General features: G+C 44.7%; 1 protein-coding gene across 2 annotated transcripts; it reads left to right on the forward strand.

Moving 5' to 3' along the window:
- The first annotated feature begins 7373 nt into the window (after positions 1-7373).
- Positions 7374-21407, forward strand: LOC115103364 (chromodomain Y-like protein). Of its 2 annotated transcripts, XR_010460267.1 has the most exons (8): positions 7374-7652; positions 12443-13262; positions 13914-14179; positions 14550-14722; positions 15119-15329; positions 16914-17057; positions 17573-18613; positions 18645-21407. XR_010460267.1 is itself a non-coding variant. In XM_029624259.2 (7 exons), exons 1-7 carry the CDS (start codon positions 7377-7379, stop codon positions 17729-17731), a joined length of 2049 nt encoding a protein of 682 aa, XP_029480119.1. In that variant the 5' UTR covers positions 7374-7376; the 3' UTR covers positions 17732-21407. The 2 variants fall into 2 exon arrangements, 1 of the variants encoding a protein (XP_029480119.1); XM_029624259.2 differs by having other exon boundaries at positions 17573-21407.
- Positions 21408-22660: the final 1253 nt, after the last annotated feature.

Here is a 22660-nt window from a genome sequence, read left to right on the forward strand (position 1 = left end):
GCCTCCCTGCGGACCTGGCATCCTTTCACTCCCTCCTCTCTACATTTTCCTCCTCTGTCTCTGCTGCTAAAGCCACTTTCTACCACTCTAAATTCCAAGCATCTGCCTCTAACCCTAGGAAGCTCTTTGCCACCTTCTCCTCCCTCCTGAATCCTCCTCCCCCTCCCCCTCCCCCCCCTCCTCCCTCTCTGCAGATGACTTCGTCAACCATTTTGAAAAGAAGGTCGACGACATCCGATCCTCGTTTGCTAAGTCAAACGACACCGCTGGTTCTGCTCACACTGCCATACCCTGTGCTCTGACCTCTTTCTCCCCTCTCTCTCCAGATGAAATCTCACGTCTTGTGACGGCCGGCCGCCCAACAACCTGCCCGCTTGACCCTATCCCCTCCTCTCTTCTCCAGACCATTTCCGGAGACCTTCTCCCTTACCTCACCTCGCTCATCAACTCATCCCTGACCGCTGGCTACGTCCCTTCCGTCTTCAAGAGAGCGAGAGTTGCACCCCTTCTGAAAAAAACCTACACTCGATCCCTCCGATGTCAACAACTACAGACCAGTATCCCTTCTTTCTTTTCTCTCCAAAACTCTTGAACGTGCCGTCCTTGGCCAGCTCTCCCGCTATCTCTCTCAGAATGACCTTCTTGATCCAAATCAGTCAGGTTTCAAGACTAGTCATTCAACTGAGACTGCTCTTCTCTGTATCACGGAGGCGCTCCGCACTGCTAAAGCTAACTCTCTCTCCTCTGCTCTCATCCTTCTAGACCTATCGGCTGCCTTCGATACTGTGAACCATCAGATCCTCCTCTCCACCCTCTCCGAGTTGGGCATCTCCGGCGCGGCCCACGCTTGGATTGCGTCCTACCTGACAGGTCGCTCCTACCAGGTGGCGTGGCGAGAATCTGTCTCCTCACCACGTGCTCTCACCACTGGTGTCCCCCAGGGCTCTGTTCTAGGCCCTCTCCTATTCTCGCTATACACCAAGTCACTTGGCTCTGTCATAACCTCACATGGTCTCTCCTATCACTGCTATGCAGACGACACACAATTAATCTTCTCCTTTCCCGCTTCTGATGACCAGGTGGCGAATCGCATCTCTGCATGTCTGGCAGACATATCAGTGTGGATGACGGATCACCACCTCAAGCTGAACCTCGGCAAGACGGAGCTGCTCTTCCTCCCGGGGAAGGACTGCCCGTTCCATGATCTCGCCATCACGGTTGACAACTCCATTGTGTCCTCCTCCCAGAGCGCTAAGAACCTTGGCGTGACCCTGGACAACACCCTGTCGTTCTCAACTAACATCAAGGCGGTGGCCCGTTCCTGTAGGTTCATGCTCTACAACATCCGCAGAGTACGACCCTGCCTCACACAGGAAGCGGCGCAGGTCCTAATCCAGGCACTTGTCATCTCCCGTCTGGATTACTGCAACTCGCTGTTGGCTGGGCTCCCTGCCTGTGCCATTAAACCCCTACAACTCATCCAGAACGCCGCAGCCCGTCTGGTGTTCAACCTTCCCAAGTTCTCTCACGTCACCCCGCTCCTCCGCTCTCTCCACTGGCTTCCAGTTGAAGCTCGCATCCGCTACAAGACCATGGTGCTTGCCTACGGAGCTGTGAGGGGAACGGCACCTCAGTACCTCCAGGCTCTGATCAGGCCCTACACCCAAACAAGGGCACTGCGTTCATCCACCTCTGGCCTGCTCGCCTCCCTACCACTGAGGAAGTACAGTTCCTGCTCAGCCCAGTCAAAACTGTTCGCTGCTCTGGCCCCCCAATGGTGGAACAAACTCCCTCACGACGCCAGGACAGCGGAGTCAATCACCACCTTCCGGAGACACCTGAAACCCCACCTCTTTAAGGAATACCTAGGATAGGATAAAGTAATCCTTCTCACCCCCCCTTAAAAGATTTAGATGCACTATTGTAAAGTGGCTGTTCCACTGGATGTCATAAGGTGAATGCACCAATTTGTAAGTCGCTCTGGATAAGAGCGTCTGCTAAATGACTTAAATGTAAATGTCGAGGGAGGCCGGGTAATGGATCCCGGGTCTAGGGAGGCTGGGTCATTGAGCCTGGTTCTAGGGAGGCTGGGTCATTGATCCCATGTCGAGGGAGGCCGGGTCATGGATCCCGGGTCTAGGGAGGCTGGGTCATTGAGCCTGGGTCTAGGGAGGCCGGGTAATGGATCCCATGTCGAGGGAGGCCAGGTAATGGATCCCGGGTCTAGGGAGGCTGGGTCATTGAGCCTGGGTCTAGGGAGGCCGGGTCATTGATCCCATGTCGAGGGAGGCCGGGTCATGGATCCCGGGTCTAGGGAGGCTGGGTCATTGAGCCTGGGTCTAGGGAGGCCGGGTCATTGATCCCATGTCGAGGGAGGCCGGGTCATGGATCCCGGGTCTAGGGAGGCTGGGTCATTGAGCCTGGGTCTAGGGAGGCCGGGTCATTGATCCCATGTCGAGGGAGGCCGGGTCATGGATCCCGGGTCATTAAGCGTGGGTCGGGGGAGGCAGGTTTGACCACCACTGATTCACCAACCAACTCTTTGATTTCTCTGAATGGTCCTGCTCCATAATAATCCCCTAAAATGAATGATCGTTCACATGTATGCAAATCTTGCCCCTTTACACCCCCAAATCGCTCCTAAATAACCCCTAGATTTTTAAAGAAATTCTTCTATTGACGTCATGTTAATGGTTTTCTGATTTTGCTATTGGCGTCAATGTAATTTTATTGATAGCACTACTTTCTATCCACGAGTCTGCTAGAGAGTCTAGTAGATGCTGTTGGTTCATTGATTGTGCGGGGAGGCTACAGAGTTAGCCTGAAATTATAGTGAATGTGTATTTGATTAGTACAGTGGTCACCAACCATTTCTGAATGTAGATCACAATGAGTTAATATGCAAGCCGAGATGTACAGCTCAGATTTTTTTTTTAAATGAACATGACTTAATTAACATAAGTCTATGCAACATTAACCAATTAAAAACAGTTGGGTAGCAATGAGGTTTTTGCAGTAGGCTATAGGCCCAATACATTATCACTACGCTTGAATTGCCCTGCCAATGTTCTGAGACCATTTTGAAATTATATTTCAACATGTTAGGTATATGATCACACAGGTAATAGATAATTTGTTGTATTACTTGTGAGGCACAGCTGAGTGAGCGTAATAATTAGCTTTTTTTACTGGACTGATGACCTGCATCTGATGGTCAGTCTGTGGGGAGGAAGCAGCGGTAAGGTGACCTCTCACCCATCTCACTGTCCTTCCTCTCTCCCTCCCTCCGCTGAGAAAAGAGCACATGGTCTTCCAGCTAATGGCGAAACTTCATGCACCAATTTGTGTTTTATACAATGACAAGAGAGAGTGAAATATTGAACGGCAGCCTCGGGTAAACTCAATAGGGGTAGATGTGTCTTTTATTAACAACAGCTGGTGCATGATCTCTGATATTAAAGGAAGTCTCGAGGCTCTGCTCACCTGAGGTAGAATACCTCATGATAAGCTAGTGTAGACCTTTTTTTTTTTTTACCAAGACAGGTTTCATCAGCTTTAATCTACACAGAAGCTCATATAAAGCTCTCCCTCTCCCTCCATTTGGCAAATCTGACTATAACTCTAACTTCCTGATTCCTGCTTACGAGCAAAAACAGGAAGTACCAGTGATAGTTCAAACAGAAGTGGTTTGATGAAGCGGATGCTAAGCTACAGAATGGAATATGTTTTCCGGGATTCGTCCAATGGCATTGAGGATTTTACCACATCAGCTTCATTTAATAAGTGCATCAACGACATTGTCCCCACAGCGGCCGTATGTACATATCCCAACCAGAAGCCATGGATTACAGGCAACTTCTACACTGATCTAAAGGCTAGAGCTGCCACTTTCAAGGAGTGAAACACTAATCCGGACACAAATCCCGCTACGATTTCTGATAAGCCATCAAACAGGCAAAGCGCCACTAAGATCGAATCCTACTACCCTGGCTTTGACGCTCGTCAGATGTGGCTGGGCTTGCAAACTATCGTGGATTACAAAGGGAAACCCAGCCGCAAGCTGCCCAGTGACATGAGCCTACCAAATGAGCTAAATGCCTTCTATGCTTGCTTTGAGGCAAGCAACACTGAACCATGCATGACAGCACCAGCTGTTCCAGACGAATGTGTGATCACGCTCTTCGTAGCTGATGTAAGACCTTTAAACAGGTTAACAAATGGATTACCAGGACGCATACTCAGAGCATTGGCTGACCAGCTGGCAAGTGTCTTCATTGATATTTTTAACCTCTCCCTGACCCCGTCTGTAATATCTACATGTTTCAAGCAGACCACCATAGTCCCTGTGCCAAAGAACGCCAAGGTAACCTGTCTAAATGACTATCGCCCCGTAGCACTCAGATCTGTAGCCAGGAAATGCTAGTCATGGCTCACATCAACATCATCATCCCAGACACCCTGGATCCACTCCAATTTGCACACCACCCCAACAGATCCACAGATGACGCAATCTCTATTGCACTCCACACTGCCCTCTTTCACCCGGACAAGAGGAACACCAATGTGAGAATGCTGTTCATTGACTACAGCTGAGCGTTCAGCACCAAATCATAAAATAAAATGTTATTGGTCACATACACATGGTTAGCAGATGCTAATGCGAGTGTAGCGAAATGCTTGTGCTTCTAGTTCCGACAATGCAGTAATATCTAACAAGTAATCTAACAAATTCACAACAACTACCTTATTCACACAAATGTAAAGGGATTAATAGGAATATGTTCATATAAATATATGGATGAGTGATGACCGTGCGGCATAGGCAAGATGCAGTAGATGGTATAGAGCAGTATATACATATGAGATGTAAACATTATTAAAGTGCCGTTATTTAAAGTGACTAATGATAGGCATAGCCAAGATGTAGTAGATGGTATAGAACAGTATATACATATGAGATGAGTAATGTAGGATATGTAAACATTATTAAAGTGGCGTTATTTAAGGTGACTAGTGATACCTTTATTAAGTCAATTTATTAAAGGGGCCAGAAATTTGAGTCTGTATGTTGACAGCAGCCTCTCTATGTTAGTGATGGCTGTTTACCAGTCTGATGGCCTTGAGATTGAAGCTGCTTTTCAGTCTCTCTGTCCCAGCTTTGAAGCACCTGTAACTGACCTCGCCTTCTGGATGATAGCGGGGAGAACAGGCAGTGGCTCGGGTGGTTGTTGTACTTGATGATCTTTTTAGCCTTTCTGTGACATCGGGTGATGTAGATGTCCTGGAGGGCAGGTAGTTTGCCCCCGGTGATGCGTTTTGCAGACTGCACTACCCTCTGGAGAGCCTTGCGGTTGAGGGAGGTGCAGTTGCCTTACCAGGCGGCGATACAGTGGGGCCAAAAAGTATTTAGTCAGCCACCAATTGTGCAAGTTCTCCCACTTAAAAAGATGAGAGAGGCCTGTAATTTTCATCATAAGTACACTTCAACTATGACAGAGAAAATGAGAAAAAAAATCCAGAAAATCACATTGTAGGATTTTGAATGAATTTATTTGCAAATTATGGTGGAAAATAAGTATTTGGTCAATAACAAAAGTTTATCTCAATACTTTGTTTTTACCCTTTGTTGGCTTAAACGTTTTCTGTAAGTCTTCACAAGGTTTTCACACACTGTTGCTGGTATTTTGGCCCATTCCTCCATGCAGATCTCCTCTAGAGCAGTGATGTTTTGGGGCTGTTGCTGGGCAACACGGACTTTCAACTCCCTCCAAAGATTTTCTATGGGGTTGAGATCTGGGGACTGGCTAGGCCACTCCAGGACCTTGAAATGCGTCTTACAAAGCCACTCCTTCGTTGTCCCGGGCGGTGTGTTTGGGATCATTGTCATGCTGAAAGACCCAGCCACGTTTCATCTTCAATGCCCTTGCTGATGGAAGGAGGTTTTCACTCAAAATCTCACGATACATGGCCCCGTTCATTCTTTCCTTTACACGGATCAGTCGTCCTGGTCCCTTTGCAGAAAAACAGCTTCAAAGCATGATGTTTCCACCCCCATGCTTCACAGTAAGTATGGTGTTCTTTGGATGGAACTCAGCATTCTTTGTCCTCCAAACACGACGAGTTGAGTTTTTACCAAAAAGTTATATTTTGGTTTCATCTGACCATATTATATTCTCCCAATCTTTCTTCTGGATCATCTAAATGCTCTCTAGCAAACTTCAGACGGGCCTGGACATGTACTGGCTTAAGCAGGGGGACACGTCTGGCACTGCAGGATTTGAGTCCCTGGCGGCGTAGTGTGTTACTGATGGTAGGCTTTGTTACTTTTGTCCCAGCTCTCTGCAGGTCATTCACTAGGTCCCCCCGTGTGGTTCTGGGATTTTTGCTCACCGTTCTTGTGATCATTTTGACCCCACGGGGTGAGATCTTGCATGGAGCCCCAGATCGAGGGAGATTATCAGTGGTCTTGTATGTCTTCCATTTCCTAATAATTGCTCCCACAGTTGATTTCTTCAAACCAAGCTGCTTACCTATTGCAGATTCAGTCTTCCCAGCCTGGTGCAGGTCTACAATTTTGTTTCTGGTGTCCTTTGACAGCTCTTTGGTCTTGGCCATAGTGGAGTTTGGAGTGTGACTGTTTGAGGTTGTGGACAGGTGTCTTTTTCACTGATAACAAGTTCAAACAGGTGCCATTAATACAGGTAACGAGTGGAGGACAGAGGAGCCTCTTAAAGAAGAAGTTACAGGTCTGTGAGAGCCAGAAATCTTGCTTGTTTGTAGGTGGCCAAATACTTATTTTCCACCATAATTTGCAAATAAATTCATTAAAAATCCTACAATGTGATTTTCTGGATTTTTTTCCTACTCATTTTGTCTGTCATAGTTGAAGTGTACCTATGATGAAAATTACAGGCCTCTCTCATCTTTTTAAGTGGGAGAACTTGCACAATTGGTGGCAATTGCCCCACTGTATGTGCCTTTTGTATGAAGGATTTCAGGTCACAAAGGCTATATGTAAGATGTATACGTGTAATGTAATAATGTAATGTATATAGGCCTGTGTAACTACAACATGAAAGGTTTAAGTCAAGTAATGAAAATGGCTTTAATGCATAAGTCTATACAGTCAAAGACATCACTGATACAGTGCAGAGCATATGAAAAAGCAAGAAAGGAAAGGATGTCATGTGTGATTCCCCCAACAATTGTAAAGGGCAATATCAAACAGTCGATTAGGAAGGCTGTATTGAACATTGACTCCCATATATACACCGAAGCGAGAGAAGAAAAAAATGTATATACATTGTGCATCAGTGAGCAACCAGCAGTCTGTCTATGTATCAGTCTGTCTAGGTTCCCAAAAAAAACGCATCCTTATGCGCAAAATATGCGCAGCTGTGAGAGCGCAAAAAATAACTAGTTCGGGGACACAGTCCCCCAGACAAAAAAAGTTCACATGCTGGGCTGGACAGCACAGCACACCGAGGACCAAGATAGCTATAACGTTACGAGGATTGGGCGTAGTCCAAAGAAACCTAAATTGGGCTGCATTACATCTTGAGGAGAAGAAGGTGCCTTCAAACCAAAAATACGTTTTGATAGCCAAACGGCGAGATAAATTGCTCATAATGGCCTCGGAAGAGCTTTATGAGGTGAGTTAGCTAGCTACTATCGACTGCTAGCTAGCGTTATCTGAAATGTTTTTTTGTTTGTTGTTGGTTTGTGTATTTAGCTAGCAAGCTACTTGCCTTGAAAGCCACTTAACATTAGCTTCATATAAAATGTCAGCCCAGGACTCGTTGCCACCTTAGAGTAGTAATGTAGGTCGAAGTCCATATTTTATTAGCATGAGGAACTGCTGTGATTAGCTAGATATGTTGTTGTTGTTGTGATTAGATGCGGGCAGCGATAGTCACGGGGTCTGTTGTCTTCTTGGCCAGTTTTAAGTTAGTTAACTAGTGAGCTTTTTGTACTTTCCACTCTGTTACAAGTTGCACACAGATTGTGCATCACTTCTCCAGGTGTAACTTACTCCTAATAATGATTCACATACAATTGTGGCCAGGTTTTTTGTTTTTACATGCCAATCCGAAATTTTTAGGCGTATTCTTTCAGACATACTATTCAATTACTATTCTATATGCAATTCTGTGAATGCTTTCCATCTTTAGTTAGTAGGCTAATTATTATAGGTAGCCAAGTCTAGCCCTATCCTTTATCTAGCCCGTGTGATATAATGGCGTAAAGTTAGTTTCAAACCCAACATGCTCATTGTCTTTCTATCACGTTCAGGTTTGCCATATACTGGTAGTTAAATTGCAGCAAGACAGTTAACATAGGCTGACACATAGCCACAGAAATCTGATATACATATTAGTACCATCAAAAGTTGACACACCTACTCAAGGGTTTTTATTTTTACTATTTTCTACATTGTAGAATAATAGTGAAGACATTAACATTATTAAACAACACATTATGGAATCATGTCGTAACCAAAAAAGTGTTAAACAAATCTAAATATATTCTATATTTGAGATTCTTCAAAGTAGCCACCCCATTGCCTTGATGACAGCTTTGCACTCTCTTGGTATTCTCTCAAACAGCTTCATGAGGTAGTCACCTGGAATGCATTTCAATTAACAGGTGTGCCTTGTTAAAATTGAATTTGTGGAATTTCTTTCCTTCTTAATGCGTTTGAGCCAATCAGTTGTTGTGAAAAGGTAGGGGTGGTATACAGAAGATAGACCAAGTCCATATTATGGCAAGAACAGTTCAAATAAGCAAAGAGAAACGACAGTCCATCATTACTTTAAGACATGAAGGTTAGTCAATACGGATAATTTCAAGAACTTCATAAAGCGCTATGATGAAACTGGCTCTCATGAGGACCGCCACAGGAAAGGAAGATCCAGGGTTATCTCTGCTGCAGAGGATACGTTCATTAGTGTTACCAGCCTCAGAAATTGCAGGCCAATAAAATGCGTCAGAGTTCAAGTAACAGGCCTTCGTGTTTGAATTGCCGCTAAGAAACCACTACTAAAGGACACTAATAAGAAGAAGAGACTTGCTTGGGCCAATAAACACGAGCAATGGACATTAGACTGGTGTGATGAGTCCAAATTCTAGATTTTTGGTTCCAACTGCCGTGTCAAGTGCTCAGCATATGTGGGAAATCCTTCAAGACTGTTGGAAGCTGGTTGAGAGAATGCCAAGAGTGTGCAAGCTGTCAAGGCAAATGGTGGCTACTTTGAAGAATCTCAAATATATTTTGATTTGTTAAACGCTTTTTTTGGTTACTACATAATTCCACAGTTTTAATGTCTTCACTATTATTCTACAATGTAGAAAATAGTTTAAAAAACATAAAGAATCCCTGGAATGAGTAGGTGTCCAAGCTTTTGACGGTACTGTGTGTGTATATATACACACTACTGTTCAAAAGTTTGGGGTCACTTAGAAATGTCCTTGTTTTTGAAAGAAAAGCAAAACATTTTGTCTATTAAAATAACATCAAATTGATCAGAAATACAGTGTAGACATTGTTAATGTTGTAAATAACTATTGTAGCTGATTTTTAATGGAATATCTACATAGGAGTACAAAGACCCATTATCAGCAACCATCACACCTGTGTTCCAATGGCATGTTGTGTTAGCTAATCCAAGTTTATAATTTTAAAATGCTAATTGATCATTAGAAAACCCTTTTGCAATGATGTTAGCACAGCTGAAAACTGTTGGATTTAAAGAAGCAATAAATCTGGCCTTCTTTAGACTAGTTGAGTATCTGGAGCATCAGCATTTGTGGGTTCGATTACAGGCTCAAAATAGCCAGAAACAAAACGTATCAGTCTATTCTTGTTCTGAGAAATTAAGGCCATATACCATGTGAGAAATTGCCAAGAAACTGAAGATCTCCGCGCAAACTGGTTCTAACCAGATTAGAAAGAGGAGTGGGAGGCCCCGGTGCACAACTGAGCAAGATGTCAAGTACATTAGTGTCTAGTTTGAGAAACAGACGCCTCACAAGTCCTCAACTGGCAGCTTCATTAAATAGTACCCGCAAAACACCAGTCTCAATGTCAACCGTGAAGAGGTGACTCTGGGATGCTGGCCTTCTAGGCAGAGTTGCAAAGAAAAAGCCATATCTCAGACTGGCCAAATAAAAGATTAAGATGGGCAAAAGTACACACACTGGGCAGAGGAAGAAGTGTTATGGACAGACACATCTAAGTTTGAGGTGTTCGGATCACAAAGAAGAACATTAGTGAGACGCAGAAAAGATTAAGATGCTGGAGGAGTGCTTGACGCCATCTGTCAAGCATGGTGAAGGCAATGTGATGATCTGGGGGCGCTTTGGCGATGGTAAAGTGGGAGATTTGTACAGGGCAAAAGGGATCTCGAAGAAGGCTGTCACTCCCTTTTGCAACGCCATGCCATACCCTGTGGACGGCTCTTAATTGGAGCCAATTTCCTCCTACAACAGGACAATGACCCAAAGCACAGCTCCAAACTATGCAATAACTATTTAGTAAAATGGCAGTCAGCTGGTATTCTGTCTATAATGGAGTGGCCAGCACAGTCACCTTATCTCAACCCTATTGAGTTGTTGTGGGAGCAGATTGACCGTATGGTACGTAAGAAGTGCCCATCAAGCCAATGGGAGGTGCTTCAGGAAGCATAGGGTGAAATCTCTTCAGATTACTTCAACAAATTGACAACTAGAATGCCAAAGGGCTGTAATTGCTGCAAATGGAGGATTATTTGACGAAAGCAAAGTTTGAAGGACACAATTATTTCAATTAAATCATTATTTATAACCTTGTCGACGTCTTGACTATATTTTGTAACTCATTTCGTGTATGTTTTCATGGAAAACAAGGACATTTCTAAGTGACCCCAAACTTTTGAACGGTAGTATGTGTGTGTGTATATATATATATTTTTTTAAATCAAAGCTGTTGCAATTGCCTAGTTAAATAAAGGTTACATACACACACACGATAGGAGGAATATCAAAAAGTAGGCTAATGCAATAAACAGACCCAATCAGCCATGAAGTCATCTATTCAGTAGTCACACTACTTGCCTGTTGGGTAGAGTAACTGCCTTTTAATGAACCCAGTGTTTTACTGAATACATCTCTGATGTCTCACATGTACCCCAGTGTGAACCAGGAGTGGTATGGTGTTGGTATCCTGTGTATCTAAAGAGTTAAAGGAGCGTGCATTGTGTCTCGTGAAATGATCAACATATGAAGTGGACAGCTTTTATTTTCGAAAGTTGTTCTCTGGTGTCCCGTTTGGACATTTTGATAATCCCCCCCCCAAAATATTATGTACAGAGAATAGGAAAAAGGAGCAAAGTTTATCTGTATTATTGATGTTGAGTATTTACCACCTTATGTAATGTTTGGGATATATAAGATACACCGTAAGAGCGTTCGTGCAAAACCCGATGCAACTCAAGAAGTGTAAAAAGTTTGTGTCAAGTGTTTGCATTTTAATTTTACCTTTATTTAACTTGGTAAGTCAGTTAAGAACAAATTCTTATTTTCAATGACGGCCTAGGAACAGTGGGTTAACTGCCTGTTCAGGGGCAGAACGACAGATTTGTACCTTGTCAGCTCGGGGATTTGAACTTGCAACCTTCCGGTTACTAGTCCAACGCTCTAACCACTAGGCTATCCTGCCGCATATGAAAGGAATATGTTTTTGAGAGTCTGTGAATGTAAAAATGTTGCAACTGTGGTAGGGATCTTATTTTCCGAATACCCAGAGTGCCCTGTTAGGGTGATAAAGGTTGAGGTGTCAAGGATCACGATTGTACAGCAACTCACCTATAGTGGAGGTGGGTGAAGAGAGTTGAAGGGGGAAAAAGCCACCGTGCTGAAGAAGATATGGCAGTGGATGCATCTCAACCAGTTGCAAAATGTTCTACGTCAATCAAGTGATCTGGATACACTTATTGTGAAGAAGGTGGATCTTGTGACATTTTTATAGCAGTTAGTAATTGTACTGCACAAGAAGTCCAAGAAGCTGGACATCCATTATATCTGCAGTTGGAAGTTTTTTTCTTTCTTTCCCACCACAGCAGCTACGGCCGTCTCCCAAGAGTTACTGCAGAAGCACTGCATTGACTACTGTCGCCAGGAAATGTCCCACCATCGCAGGATTCTGAGCCTGTGTAGGGACCTGATTTTAAAAACAGAAAAGCAGGCTGATTTTAGCTTAACATTTCATTATTGATAGTTTGTATGGATTTTTTTAATACCCCCGCATTTCTTTCCTTTTTAGTAGGTAGCGGAATGCACATATAAATTGTTGCGAACGCCATTATACCGAAGAAACATTTGCCCAGTGTGGGCTATAGCCTAGACGTTTCAGTCTCATTGATCGTGACTTAGTGACTGCCAACTATTTTGTTTAATTCTGTCACAGGTTGAGAAAATTGTGGACAAACGGAAGAACAAGAAGGGAAAGATGGAGTACCTGGTCCGCTGGAGGGGGTACGGATACGAGGGGGACACCTGGGAGCCCGAGTCGCACCTCTCCGCCTGCATGGAGTTCATTCACCATTTTAATCAGTCACACGGCGAAAGACCGAGAGACGGCAGTTTACTGCGCTCCGCTCAAAGCTCTCCCAGCACGGCCCACAGCCACAGTTCGAGCAACAACGCCCGCAAACAGATCTGCAGGCCTCAGCCACTCTGCGGCAATAGTGGAGCAGGAGGCCACGCTCTAGTGAAACCCGCCTCGTCGCCCACCACAGCAGCTACGTCCGTCTACAAACGGCCGCAGCAACCACAGTTGCCACCACTTGACTCTAGCCTGGTAAATTCCAAAACGGACACACAGCAGCTTATCTTGGGCCAAAAGTACAGTGATTGCACTCCCTGTGCCATTTCTAGTCCAAGCTTCACAGGTGGAACCGCTGCTTCTCCAGTGGGCACGGCGCGTCGGAGTATGGACCTGGCCAGGTCCGGGATCAAAATCCTGGTTCCCAAAAGCCCCATGAGCAGCTGGGTGGACTCTGAAGAGTCGCCCAGCGAGGCGGCCCACAGTCTGGAACAGGGGGGTCAGGAGCAGGACTCTGTGCCCCCAGAGGTGGCCCTGTTGGAAAAGCCCCTGGGGTTGCTGCTGGGGCCCGGGGAAGAAAGGGCACGCATGGGGACTCGGCCCAGGACTCAAAGCCAAATCCCATTGATCCCTCAGCCAGTCCCCGTAACACCCACATCCATACGCACCCTCAATGGGAAAGGTAAGGCTTTTTCAATAGACTGCAATAACTGTTGTTGTGCTGTTTACTGAACCCAGGTCTTGTAGTTGTACGTTCAAAAGTCATCAAATCAAATGTGCCGAATACAACAGGTGTAGTAGACCTTAGTGAAATGCTTAGTTACAAGCCCTTAACCAACAATGCAGTTAAGAAATAGAAGTACAAATTTATTTTAGAGCAGCAGTAAATGGCAGAAGCCATTGTTGTGTTGCCTCTGGTTGTACCTGTTTTATCATTGGAGGACCAGATGCTGCTGGAAGTAGCGTTGGAGGACTTATGAAGGTACAGACTTCTCATTCTGGTCCATGTAGACCACAATGCCCGAGGGGAGTGATTGGGGACACTACCATGCAAATCTTTACTCCAGTCCAATTCCGTTTCTCCCCTTTCGTCTCAGTGTTCACTCATTCGTTATCAATGAACTCAAATTTGGTGCACTGTTCATCTACTGTTGAGTAGAAGAGAAGGGAAGCCCGGAAAAGCACTGAGACCTACTCATGACATGCAGTAAACTATTCCGCCTGTTCCAGATAGTTAATCTAGCTGATTATTACAACAGACAATATTAAGAAAGGCAGAAATGCTTCCCATTTCCATCCCCCTGTATCTTATGTGGGGTTTTTTAACCACCAGGTACATCGACACTCATGGAGGCTCTGGCAACCAACGGGACGGCTAACCTGCAGAGCGCCGTGGCGCGAGTAACCGCTGTCTCCGGAGTGGCGGGGAAACGGCGCTTCGAAGAGCAGCGCTCGGTCTTCGACAAGCGCCTTCGGTTCAGCGTACGGCAGACGGAGAGTGCCTATCGCTACAGGGACCTCGTCGTCAAGAAGCAGGACGGCTTCACCCACATCCTGCTCTCCACCAAGACCTCGGAGAACAACTCACTCAACCCCAACGTGAGTCATATGCCTGCTTGTCTTTCTGCCTGCCTGTCTTCGCCCTGACAAAACAATTGTTTTACAACGTGACAGTTTTTTTTATAGTTTTGTTATGCCAACATTTCCAAAACATTTGGTAGTCAAATATAATTGATGAATGTAAGCAAAAATTTATTTAAAGAAAGTCAAATACTGGTCCTTCAAAAATATATTGGGATGGTTTCCTGGACACAGAGATTAAGCCTTAGACTAAAAAAGGTATTTCCAGTGATCATTCTCCATCGAAAGGGCTTCTTAGTCCAAGATCAGGCTTCATCTGTGTCTGGGAAACTGGCCCATAAAAATGGATCATATTTTTGAATTCCTCTCCCTCTCTTGGCTGCCTCAGGTGATGAAGGAGATACAGAGTGCCATGGCCACAGCGGCATCAGACGACAGTAAGCTGGTCCTACTGAGCGCTGTAGGCAGCTTCTTTTGCTTCGGCCTGGACTTCATCTATTTCATCAGGCGGCTCACCGACGACCGTAAGAAAGAGAGCATCAAGATGGCCGAGACCATTAGGTAGGTCAGAAGGCTTACCTCTGTTTCTATTTTTTTTTGTATGTGGATGATTTTCAGAAAGGGAGAAAAATATATATTTTTTAAAAGGTCGGCAGGATAGCTCAACTTCCTCATTTCTCGATTGTCCAAAAATCTGTCCTCATCCTCCTTGTCCCCCTTATCTTCATCTGCACTGATTTAAAGAAAACAAAATGGTGGAAGCTCATCATTAGGCTGTCTTTTCATCTCTGGTCAGTTCTTTCAGGTCAGTGCAAATGACAGATTGTCTAGATATCATCGGTTATTTTTGAAACTGGTGATAAAGATGAGTAGAATGCTGTGTTGTAGTGTAGGTCGTTGTAATAATGCCACAGAAGATGGTGATTCAGGCCCAGTCTGTTGTTCTCATCCTGTCAGGACATTCGTGAACACTTTCATCCAATTCAAGAAGCCTATCATCGTAGCCGTGAACGGACCGGCGGTGGGCCTCGGAGCCTCCATCCTCCCGCTGTGTGACGTGGTCTGGGCCAACGAGAGAGCCTGGTTCCAGACGCCTTACACCACCTACGGACAGACACCCGACGCCTGCGCCTCCGTCACCTTCCCTCGCATCATGGGCGTGGCCTCGGTGAGTTGATGCTGAAAATCCTTCACATTCTCAGAGGGGGGAGTTGTTTTGCACAGCAATACAGATATTGTTTGGGGAACTGGTTTTTAAGTGTAGCACTTTTAGAATTTTTTTGCTGGTTTTTCGCTCCAGGACTAGGTTTAATCTGTGTCAGTGATTTGGGGGTGGGCTAGCGGTTTCTAGATCACATTGTACTGCTGCGGTCGTGGGTTTGAATCAAAGTATCCGTGCTTCACAACGGGTATATGAAGGTTGGGTTTTGATTTGACTATGTCCATTTTCCCCGCACTAATGCCGGCTGGTACAGTACACCACTTTCAAAAATCCTAAACATCTCTGAGCCTCTCACGTTAAACGACCGTCTTATCTTGTATCGTTTTTGTCTTTCCCGAACGTAGTGGTGTGCACACTAAACGATCTGGCTCAGACTACAAGATTCCTCACTTGGTCGTCGTGACGATTCTCCATACCAAAGCTGTCTCGTGAAAACAATGATGCGAATTAGGTTGTTTAAATGTAGCTAGAACGATCTGTGGCTCCAAAGCAGTCTCGTAAACGTTTTCAGTCAAGAGACATTCACGCTTGCCATTACAGAGTTTAAATATCTAGCCCTAGCATTTTGAATTGAATAACATTTCTTGTGAATATCAGAGCTGTAACGATTTGACGCTTTGGTTAAAGGCAAGTACAGACTCATACTAGTATTAATCATGGCTCCTGCTCCAGAGTCTACACATCCATACCAGTAGTAATCATGGCTCCTGCTCCAGAGTCTACACATCCTGGGTGATGTCATCATCTTACTGGCTTTTTCTCTGGCGAGCTCTCATTGGCTACTGCTGATCACCGTTCTCAAAACTTGTCGTTGCACATCTCGCACTAGAAGAGCATTGAAGATTTTGTCCCGATTTAATTTTTTTATATATATATGAAAAATTAAAACCCATGTATCAAAATACTCGGACTGCCCAAAGACTGGATCGGACCTCAGATTGCGTCCCTGATTCACATGAATCGAGCGTCGGTGACGGCCGCACGCCCCCAAGTAGGCAACGACATGGGGATTTTTATCTCCGATCTCAAACTTGTCTGGAACAGCCCAAATGGGGGCGAAAATCGTGTAGTGTACACCTGACTTAACATGGGGAAAACAGCTGCGGTGATTGGCTCTCTAATCCAATAGCATAGACAGTGAGACAGACAGGTCCATCGGCACAGACTTTGTTTACATAAGACAATACAATACGTTGCACATTTCTTTACTTCAGAAATACTGCACCAAACACATTAGCTAGATGTCAAATTGCTTAACTAAAACATCATTTATTACAGATTTCTTCATCTTAGATTCATTCTAGGGATTTTGAGGAAGTGAAATAGGCTTCCTACAGTGTCTCATAGGGGACAATCATCATTAACCAAACTGAATCGGTCAGGAAACACACCTCCAAGACTGAAATCTAGTTTGTCAAATGAGTAACAGAAAAACTCTTGCCAATCGTCGTGTTCAGTGGCTCGTTAACCTCCCTCCCTCTTCTCCCTCCACTTCCCTCCCTCTCCCTCCCCTTTCCCCTCGTCTCTCAGGCCAATGAGATGCTGCTGAGTGGGAGGAAGCTGACGGCTCAGGAGGCCTGTGCTAAAGGGCTTGTCTCCCAGGTGCTGTGGCCCGGGACTTTCACTCAGGAGGTGATGGTTCGCATTAGGGAGCTAGTCTCTTGTAATTCAGTTGTAAGTCATCCTCTTTCATTTGATTTTTGAAGATTTAAAAAAATATATATTTCTACACAGTCACAGTACGGCCCCTCCCCAGCCCTCGTTGTCCTTCCTCTTTTTGTTCACGTTTTTGTCTCATCAAAACCATAAACATCACATCACTGACACTCATATATATGTATACACACATACACTCTCTCCTAGCCATAACAGTGGCCACTTGAATTGTTAGCTTTTCAATGTCTCCCAACCCGAAATGGAACCAAGAGTGTGTTTTAAAAATAAATAATAATAATTATATAATGCATTTAGGAATACATTGAATTGAGATCAAGTCACAATATCTGGATGTTGCAAAATTTCTCATGAATCGTCTGTGCAGACATTGTTGACATAAGAGTGACCTCATGTCCCACAACGAATGGTTAAGCGAGTCTATGCCAATAACCTTTCAATGCATCCATATCCATCAGTCATTTTCCTTTCCTGTTTTCCCGCCGGGTGGGGTGGGGGCCTCTGCTGCACTGTAGGTCCTGCGGGAGTCCAAAGCACTGGTCCGAAATGCAAACCGGGCCGCCCTGGAGCAGGCCAACGAACGCGAGTGTGAGGCGCTGAAGAGAGTTTGGGGCTCCTCGCAGGGGATGGACTCCATCCTCCAATATCTGCAGAAGAAGATAGATGAGTTTTAAGGAAAGCATGTATCCCCCATGTTCCTGAGCCCCATTCAGTGGGGGATCCAGACAAACAGCACTGGGAGTGCAACCGGTTCAATCTGCAATCTGTGTGATTAATTTTATGTGTGTGTGTGTGCCCATTGAGACGTTGATGCTGGACCTTTAAATCTTCCTAGCATCCTGGTGACCATATGTTGACCCTTTACCCCAGTGTTTCCCAACCCTGGTCCTCCGGTAGCCCCAACAGCCCAACCCTGGTTCTCCAGTAGCCCCAACAGCCCAACCCTGGTCCTCCAGTACCCCCAACAGTACACATTTTTATTGTAACCCTAGACAAGCACACTTGATTCGACTTGTAAACAAATCATCAAGCCCTCAATGAGTTGAATGAGGTATGTTTGTCAAGGACTACAACAAAACTGTACTGTTGAAGGTACTGGAGAACCAGGGTTGGGCAACAATGTTGGGGGGTACTGGAGGACCAGGGTTGGGCAACAATGTTGGGGGGTACTGGAGGACCAGGGTTGGGCTGTTGGGGCTACTGGAGAACCAGGGTTGGGCTGTTGGGGCTACTGGAGAACCAGGGTTGGGCAACAATGTTGGGGGGTACTGGAGGACCAGGGTTGGGCAACAATGTTGGGGGGTACTGGAGAACCAGGGTTGGGCTGTTGGGGCTACTGGAGAGCCAGGGTTGGGCTGTTGGGGCTACTGGAGAACCAGGGTTGGGCTGTTGGGGCTACTGGAGAACCAGGGTTGGGCTGTTGGGGCTACTGGAGAACCAGGGTTGGGCTGTTGGGGCTACTGGAGAACCAGGGTTGGGCTGTTGGGGCTACTGGAGAGCCAGGGTTGGGCTGTTGGGGCTACTGGAGAACCAGGGTTGGGCAACAATGTTGGGGGGTACTGGAGGACCAGGGTTGGGCTGTTGAAGGTACTGGAGGACCAGGGTTGGGCTGTTGAAGGTACTGGAGGACCAGAGTTGGGAAACACTGCTCTACCCAATAGCCCTGGCCCGCCCGAAATACCATTCCACATTACAGGTTCAACTAAACGTGGCCTAGATTGAAAGGGATGGAAGGATTGGAGGAGGTGAAGACATTGATGAATACACAAAGTATCTTGCATAGTGGGGTGTTTGTCCTACTCACCTCAGGATTGATTTGGATGGGATGTTGTATCAACATGGATCAGAATTTATGACACAACAAAAGTTCACATTGAAAACTTTGACAAAAACCTAGGCGACTTTCCATTGTGGAGCCTGCAATAAGATGTAACTCTCTGAACTCTTGGGAAAACAGCGCCGCCCAGTGGATGGGAGGCTTATTGGATTCTCCACATTGACCCCTGTCAAGCTTTCCATTCAAAACAGGATGTATTGCTATTTGAACTGAATGGAGGCCGGGATTAAATTTAAAAGGTGCGTTGTCGAGAAGTGTACTACACTTGACTTTTAAAAGGTCATTTTAAGCTTGAGCCGTCATCTGTAGCGTTCACCATGAATGCCATCTTTGAACGTCAGGGTAACGGCCTTTTAAAAGACTCATTGTCAACAGTGCAGTGCCTTATGAACAGCACGCCTTTGATTGAATCCAGGACAGAGTATGTCAGATTAATTTTTAACACAGCTCCTGACTGTATTTTTTACTTTTTGTCTAACTGATATCATCTGTAGATGATATTTCACCCAGGTCATCTTTTTGTTGTTTTATTTGGCTTGGGGGACTGGATTTTCCACCAAACAGTTTCTATAGTAAACAGATTTTTTTTGTTTTAAATTAAGACTTTATTACAATTTAATATTCTGCAACTCCTGATTTATTCCATCCATGAAACATACACGCAAAGGAGAGACAATTACAAGATTCTGATACAATGTTTATGAATGCAGTTGTGACGAGGCTAGGGTACGCGGTTCAAGGCTCAGTTGTGACGAGGCTAGGGTACGCGGTTCAAGGCTCAGTTGCGACGAGGCTAGGGTACGCGGTTCAAGGCTCAGTTGCGACGAGGCTAGGGCACGCGGTTCAAGGCTCAGTTGCGACGAGGCTAGGGTACGCGGTTCAAGGCTCAGTTGCGACGAGGCTAGGGTACGCGGTTCAAGGCTCAGTTGCGACGAGGCTAGGGCACGCGGTTCAAGGCTCAGTTGTGACGAGGCTAGGGTACTAGCTAAAAGCAGTGCCTTGTTCTTTACTCCATTTTCTAATGTCAAAATGTGTTTCTGATCTGAGGCGGTTATCAGTGAGAATAGCCTTTAATCTCACCACTCAGTGCCATGGATATAGGACTTTTGCAGCTTCATCATATCTCACCTTGTTTTTTTGTTGTTGTTGCATTGAGCAAAGGATACTTCTAAAATGCTGTGGAGGCATTCTATTTACATTAGTCAAAACCCTGGGGGGGGGAAGATGTACAGCTTTTTGAGTTTGTAAAACAAAACCGTTATTCGCTTACAGTTTGTTTCTATTTGTCTTTTTATATATGAATTCTGGCCTCACCAATCATTTGGCCATATTCCTTGTTTCACTGGATTTATAAAAGTAGCAGAGCTCGGGGTAACGGATGTCATCGCAATATCCCGATATCTGGACAACTGCTGTTACCTTCAACCTATTTCGATAAAGAATTATGGAAAATGTCATTATTTATATTGTCTATGAATATTTAAATATTTAAAGTGGAAATGGTTTGGATAAAAATAGAGTCATTGCTCATGGTTTGTTTCACAGTTGATTTTATTTTATTGAAAAGTGAAGTATCTTCTCGGGGCAGTCTACTCGTGGACATAGTATGATTTTTAGTTATCACTTTCAGTTTTGGCCTTCGCGCATAGATGTATAAAATTGTTAACGCCGCAACTGCACCAGTCGGCTTGTTTTATTAGCATATTTTTTTTCTTCTAGAAGGGATAGAAGTCAGTATTTCGGTTGGGTTTTTCTGTAAGCAAAGGTGAAGAGGTATTGCGTATCAATAAGGCGATGCTCTTTGTAAAAACATGTCCTTTTGCTTAGTTTTCCCAAATTGTGCCTGAGAAGCATGTCATACCTCGAGTGCTCCAGAGTGGCGCAGCGGGTCTAAGGCACTGCATCTCAGTGCTGGAGGCGTCACTACAGACCCTGGTTTGATTCCAGGCTGTATCACAACCGGCCATGATTGGGAGTCCCATAGGGCGGCGCAGAATTGGCCCAGCGTCGTCCGGGTTTGGCCGGGGTAGGCTGTCATTGTAATTAAGAATTTGTTCTTAACTGACTTGCCTAGTTAAATAAAGATTTTTTTTTTTTTTAATTTACGTACTTCATGTTTCACTGAATGCTGATTTGGAAATATTAGCAGGCGCCTTCAACACTTGGACCACAGCTTAGGTAATGTAATGTCCTCAACACGTTTTTCTCATTGAAGAAATGTACTGTATTTAAAAATATATAATTTGTAGTGTGTTAACACAGCATGATGATGAGGCTTGTCTAGTGTACACAGAATTCACTCATTCTGTTGAAAGATTCCAAGAAGCGTTGTTGAAATTGACTGCGTTTTTGTACATCAACGAAATAATTTTTAAGTACGAAATCCCATAATCCTCACTCTTCTGAAGAACTGTGTGAAAAGCCTTGACTCAAATCCTGGTACAGCATTTTTGCATACATGTGACCTATTTTGTAGTTGAACTTATATAAATATACATGCTGTACAATCTGAATGTGTGTTTTTTTTTATATAGATTAATGAAATCTATACTCTCTGTGAAAATAAATGGTCTGAACCTGTTAAAGTAATATTGTGTTGGTTAGGTTATACAGTGCATTCAAAAAGTTTTCAGACCCCTTGACTTTTTCCACATTTTGTTAGGTTACAACCTTATTCTAAAATGTATTAAATCATTCCCCCCCCCCTCATCAATTTACACACAATACCCCATAATGAAAATGTAAAGTTTTAAATTTGTTTGCACATTTATAAAAAATAAACTATTGCATTTAGATAAGTATTCAGACCCTTTAGTCAGTACATTGTAGAAGCACCTTTAGCAGCGATTACAGAGTCTTCTCGGCACACCTGTATTTGGGGAGATTCTCCCATTCTTCTCTGCAGATCCTCTCAAGCTCTGTCAGGTTGGATGGGGGAGCGTTGCTGCACAGCTATTTTTGGGTCTCTCCAGAGATGTTTATTGGGGTTCAAGTCCGGGCTCTGGCTGGGCCACTCAAGGACATTCAGAGACTTGTACCGAAGCCATTCTTTGCATTGTCTTGGCTGTGTGCTTAGGGTCGTTGTCCTGCCTGAAGGTGAACCTTCGCCCCAGTCTGAGGTCCTGAGTGCTCTGGAGCAGGTTTTCATTACGGATCTCTATATTTTTCTCTGTTCATCTTTCCCTCTATCCTGACTAGTCTCCCTGCCACTGAAAAACAACCCCACAGCATGATGCTGCCACCACCATGCTTCATCAAAGGGATGGTGCCAGGTTTCCTCCCACTTGGTTTCATCAGACCAGAGAATCTTGTTTCTCATGGTCTTGACTCTTGAGAGTCCTTTTAGTGCCTTTTGGCAAACTTCAAGTGGGCTGTCATGCCTTTTACTGAGGAGTGGTTTCCATCTGGCCACTCTACCATAAAGGCCTGATTTGGTGCACTGCAGAGATGGTTGTCCTTCTGGAAGGTGCAAAGGACAATTCCTTTGACCTTATGGCTTGGTTTTTGCTCTGATATGCACTGTGAACTGTGGGTCCTTTCCAAATAATGTCCAATCAATTGAATTTACCACAGGTGGACTCCAAGTTGTAGAAACATCAAGGATGATCAATGGAAACAGGATGCACCTGAGCTCAATTTCGAGGCTCATAGCAAAGGGTCTGAATATTTACGTAAGCAGTGGGGATTTTAGCATGTAAATATCAGTGAGGCAAAAAATATATGAATAATATGTTGATTCATGCCAGCAAACCCACTACACAACACT

The sequence above is a fragment of the Oncorhynchus nerka genome, linkage group LG20, assembly GCF_034236695.1.
Source record: "Oncorhynchus nerka isolate Pitt River linkage group LG20, Oner_Uvic_2.0, whole genome shotgun sequence".
NCBI lineage: Eukaryota > Metazoa > Chordata > Actinopteri > Salmoniformes > Salmonidae > Oncorhynchus > Oncorhynchus nerka.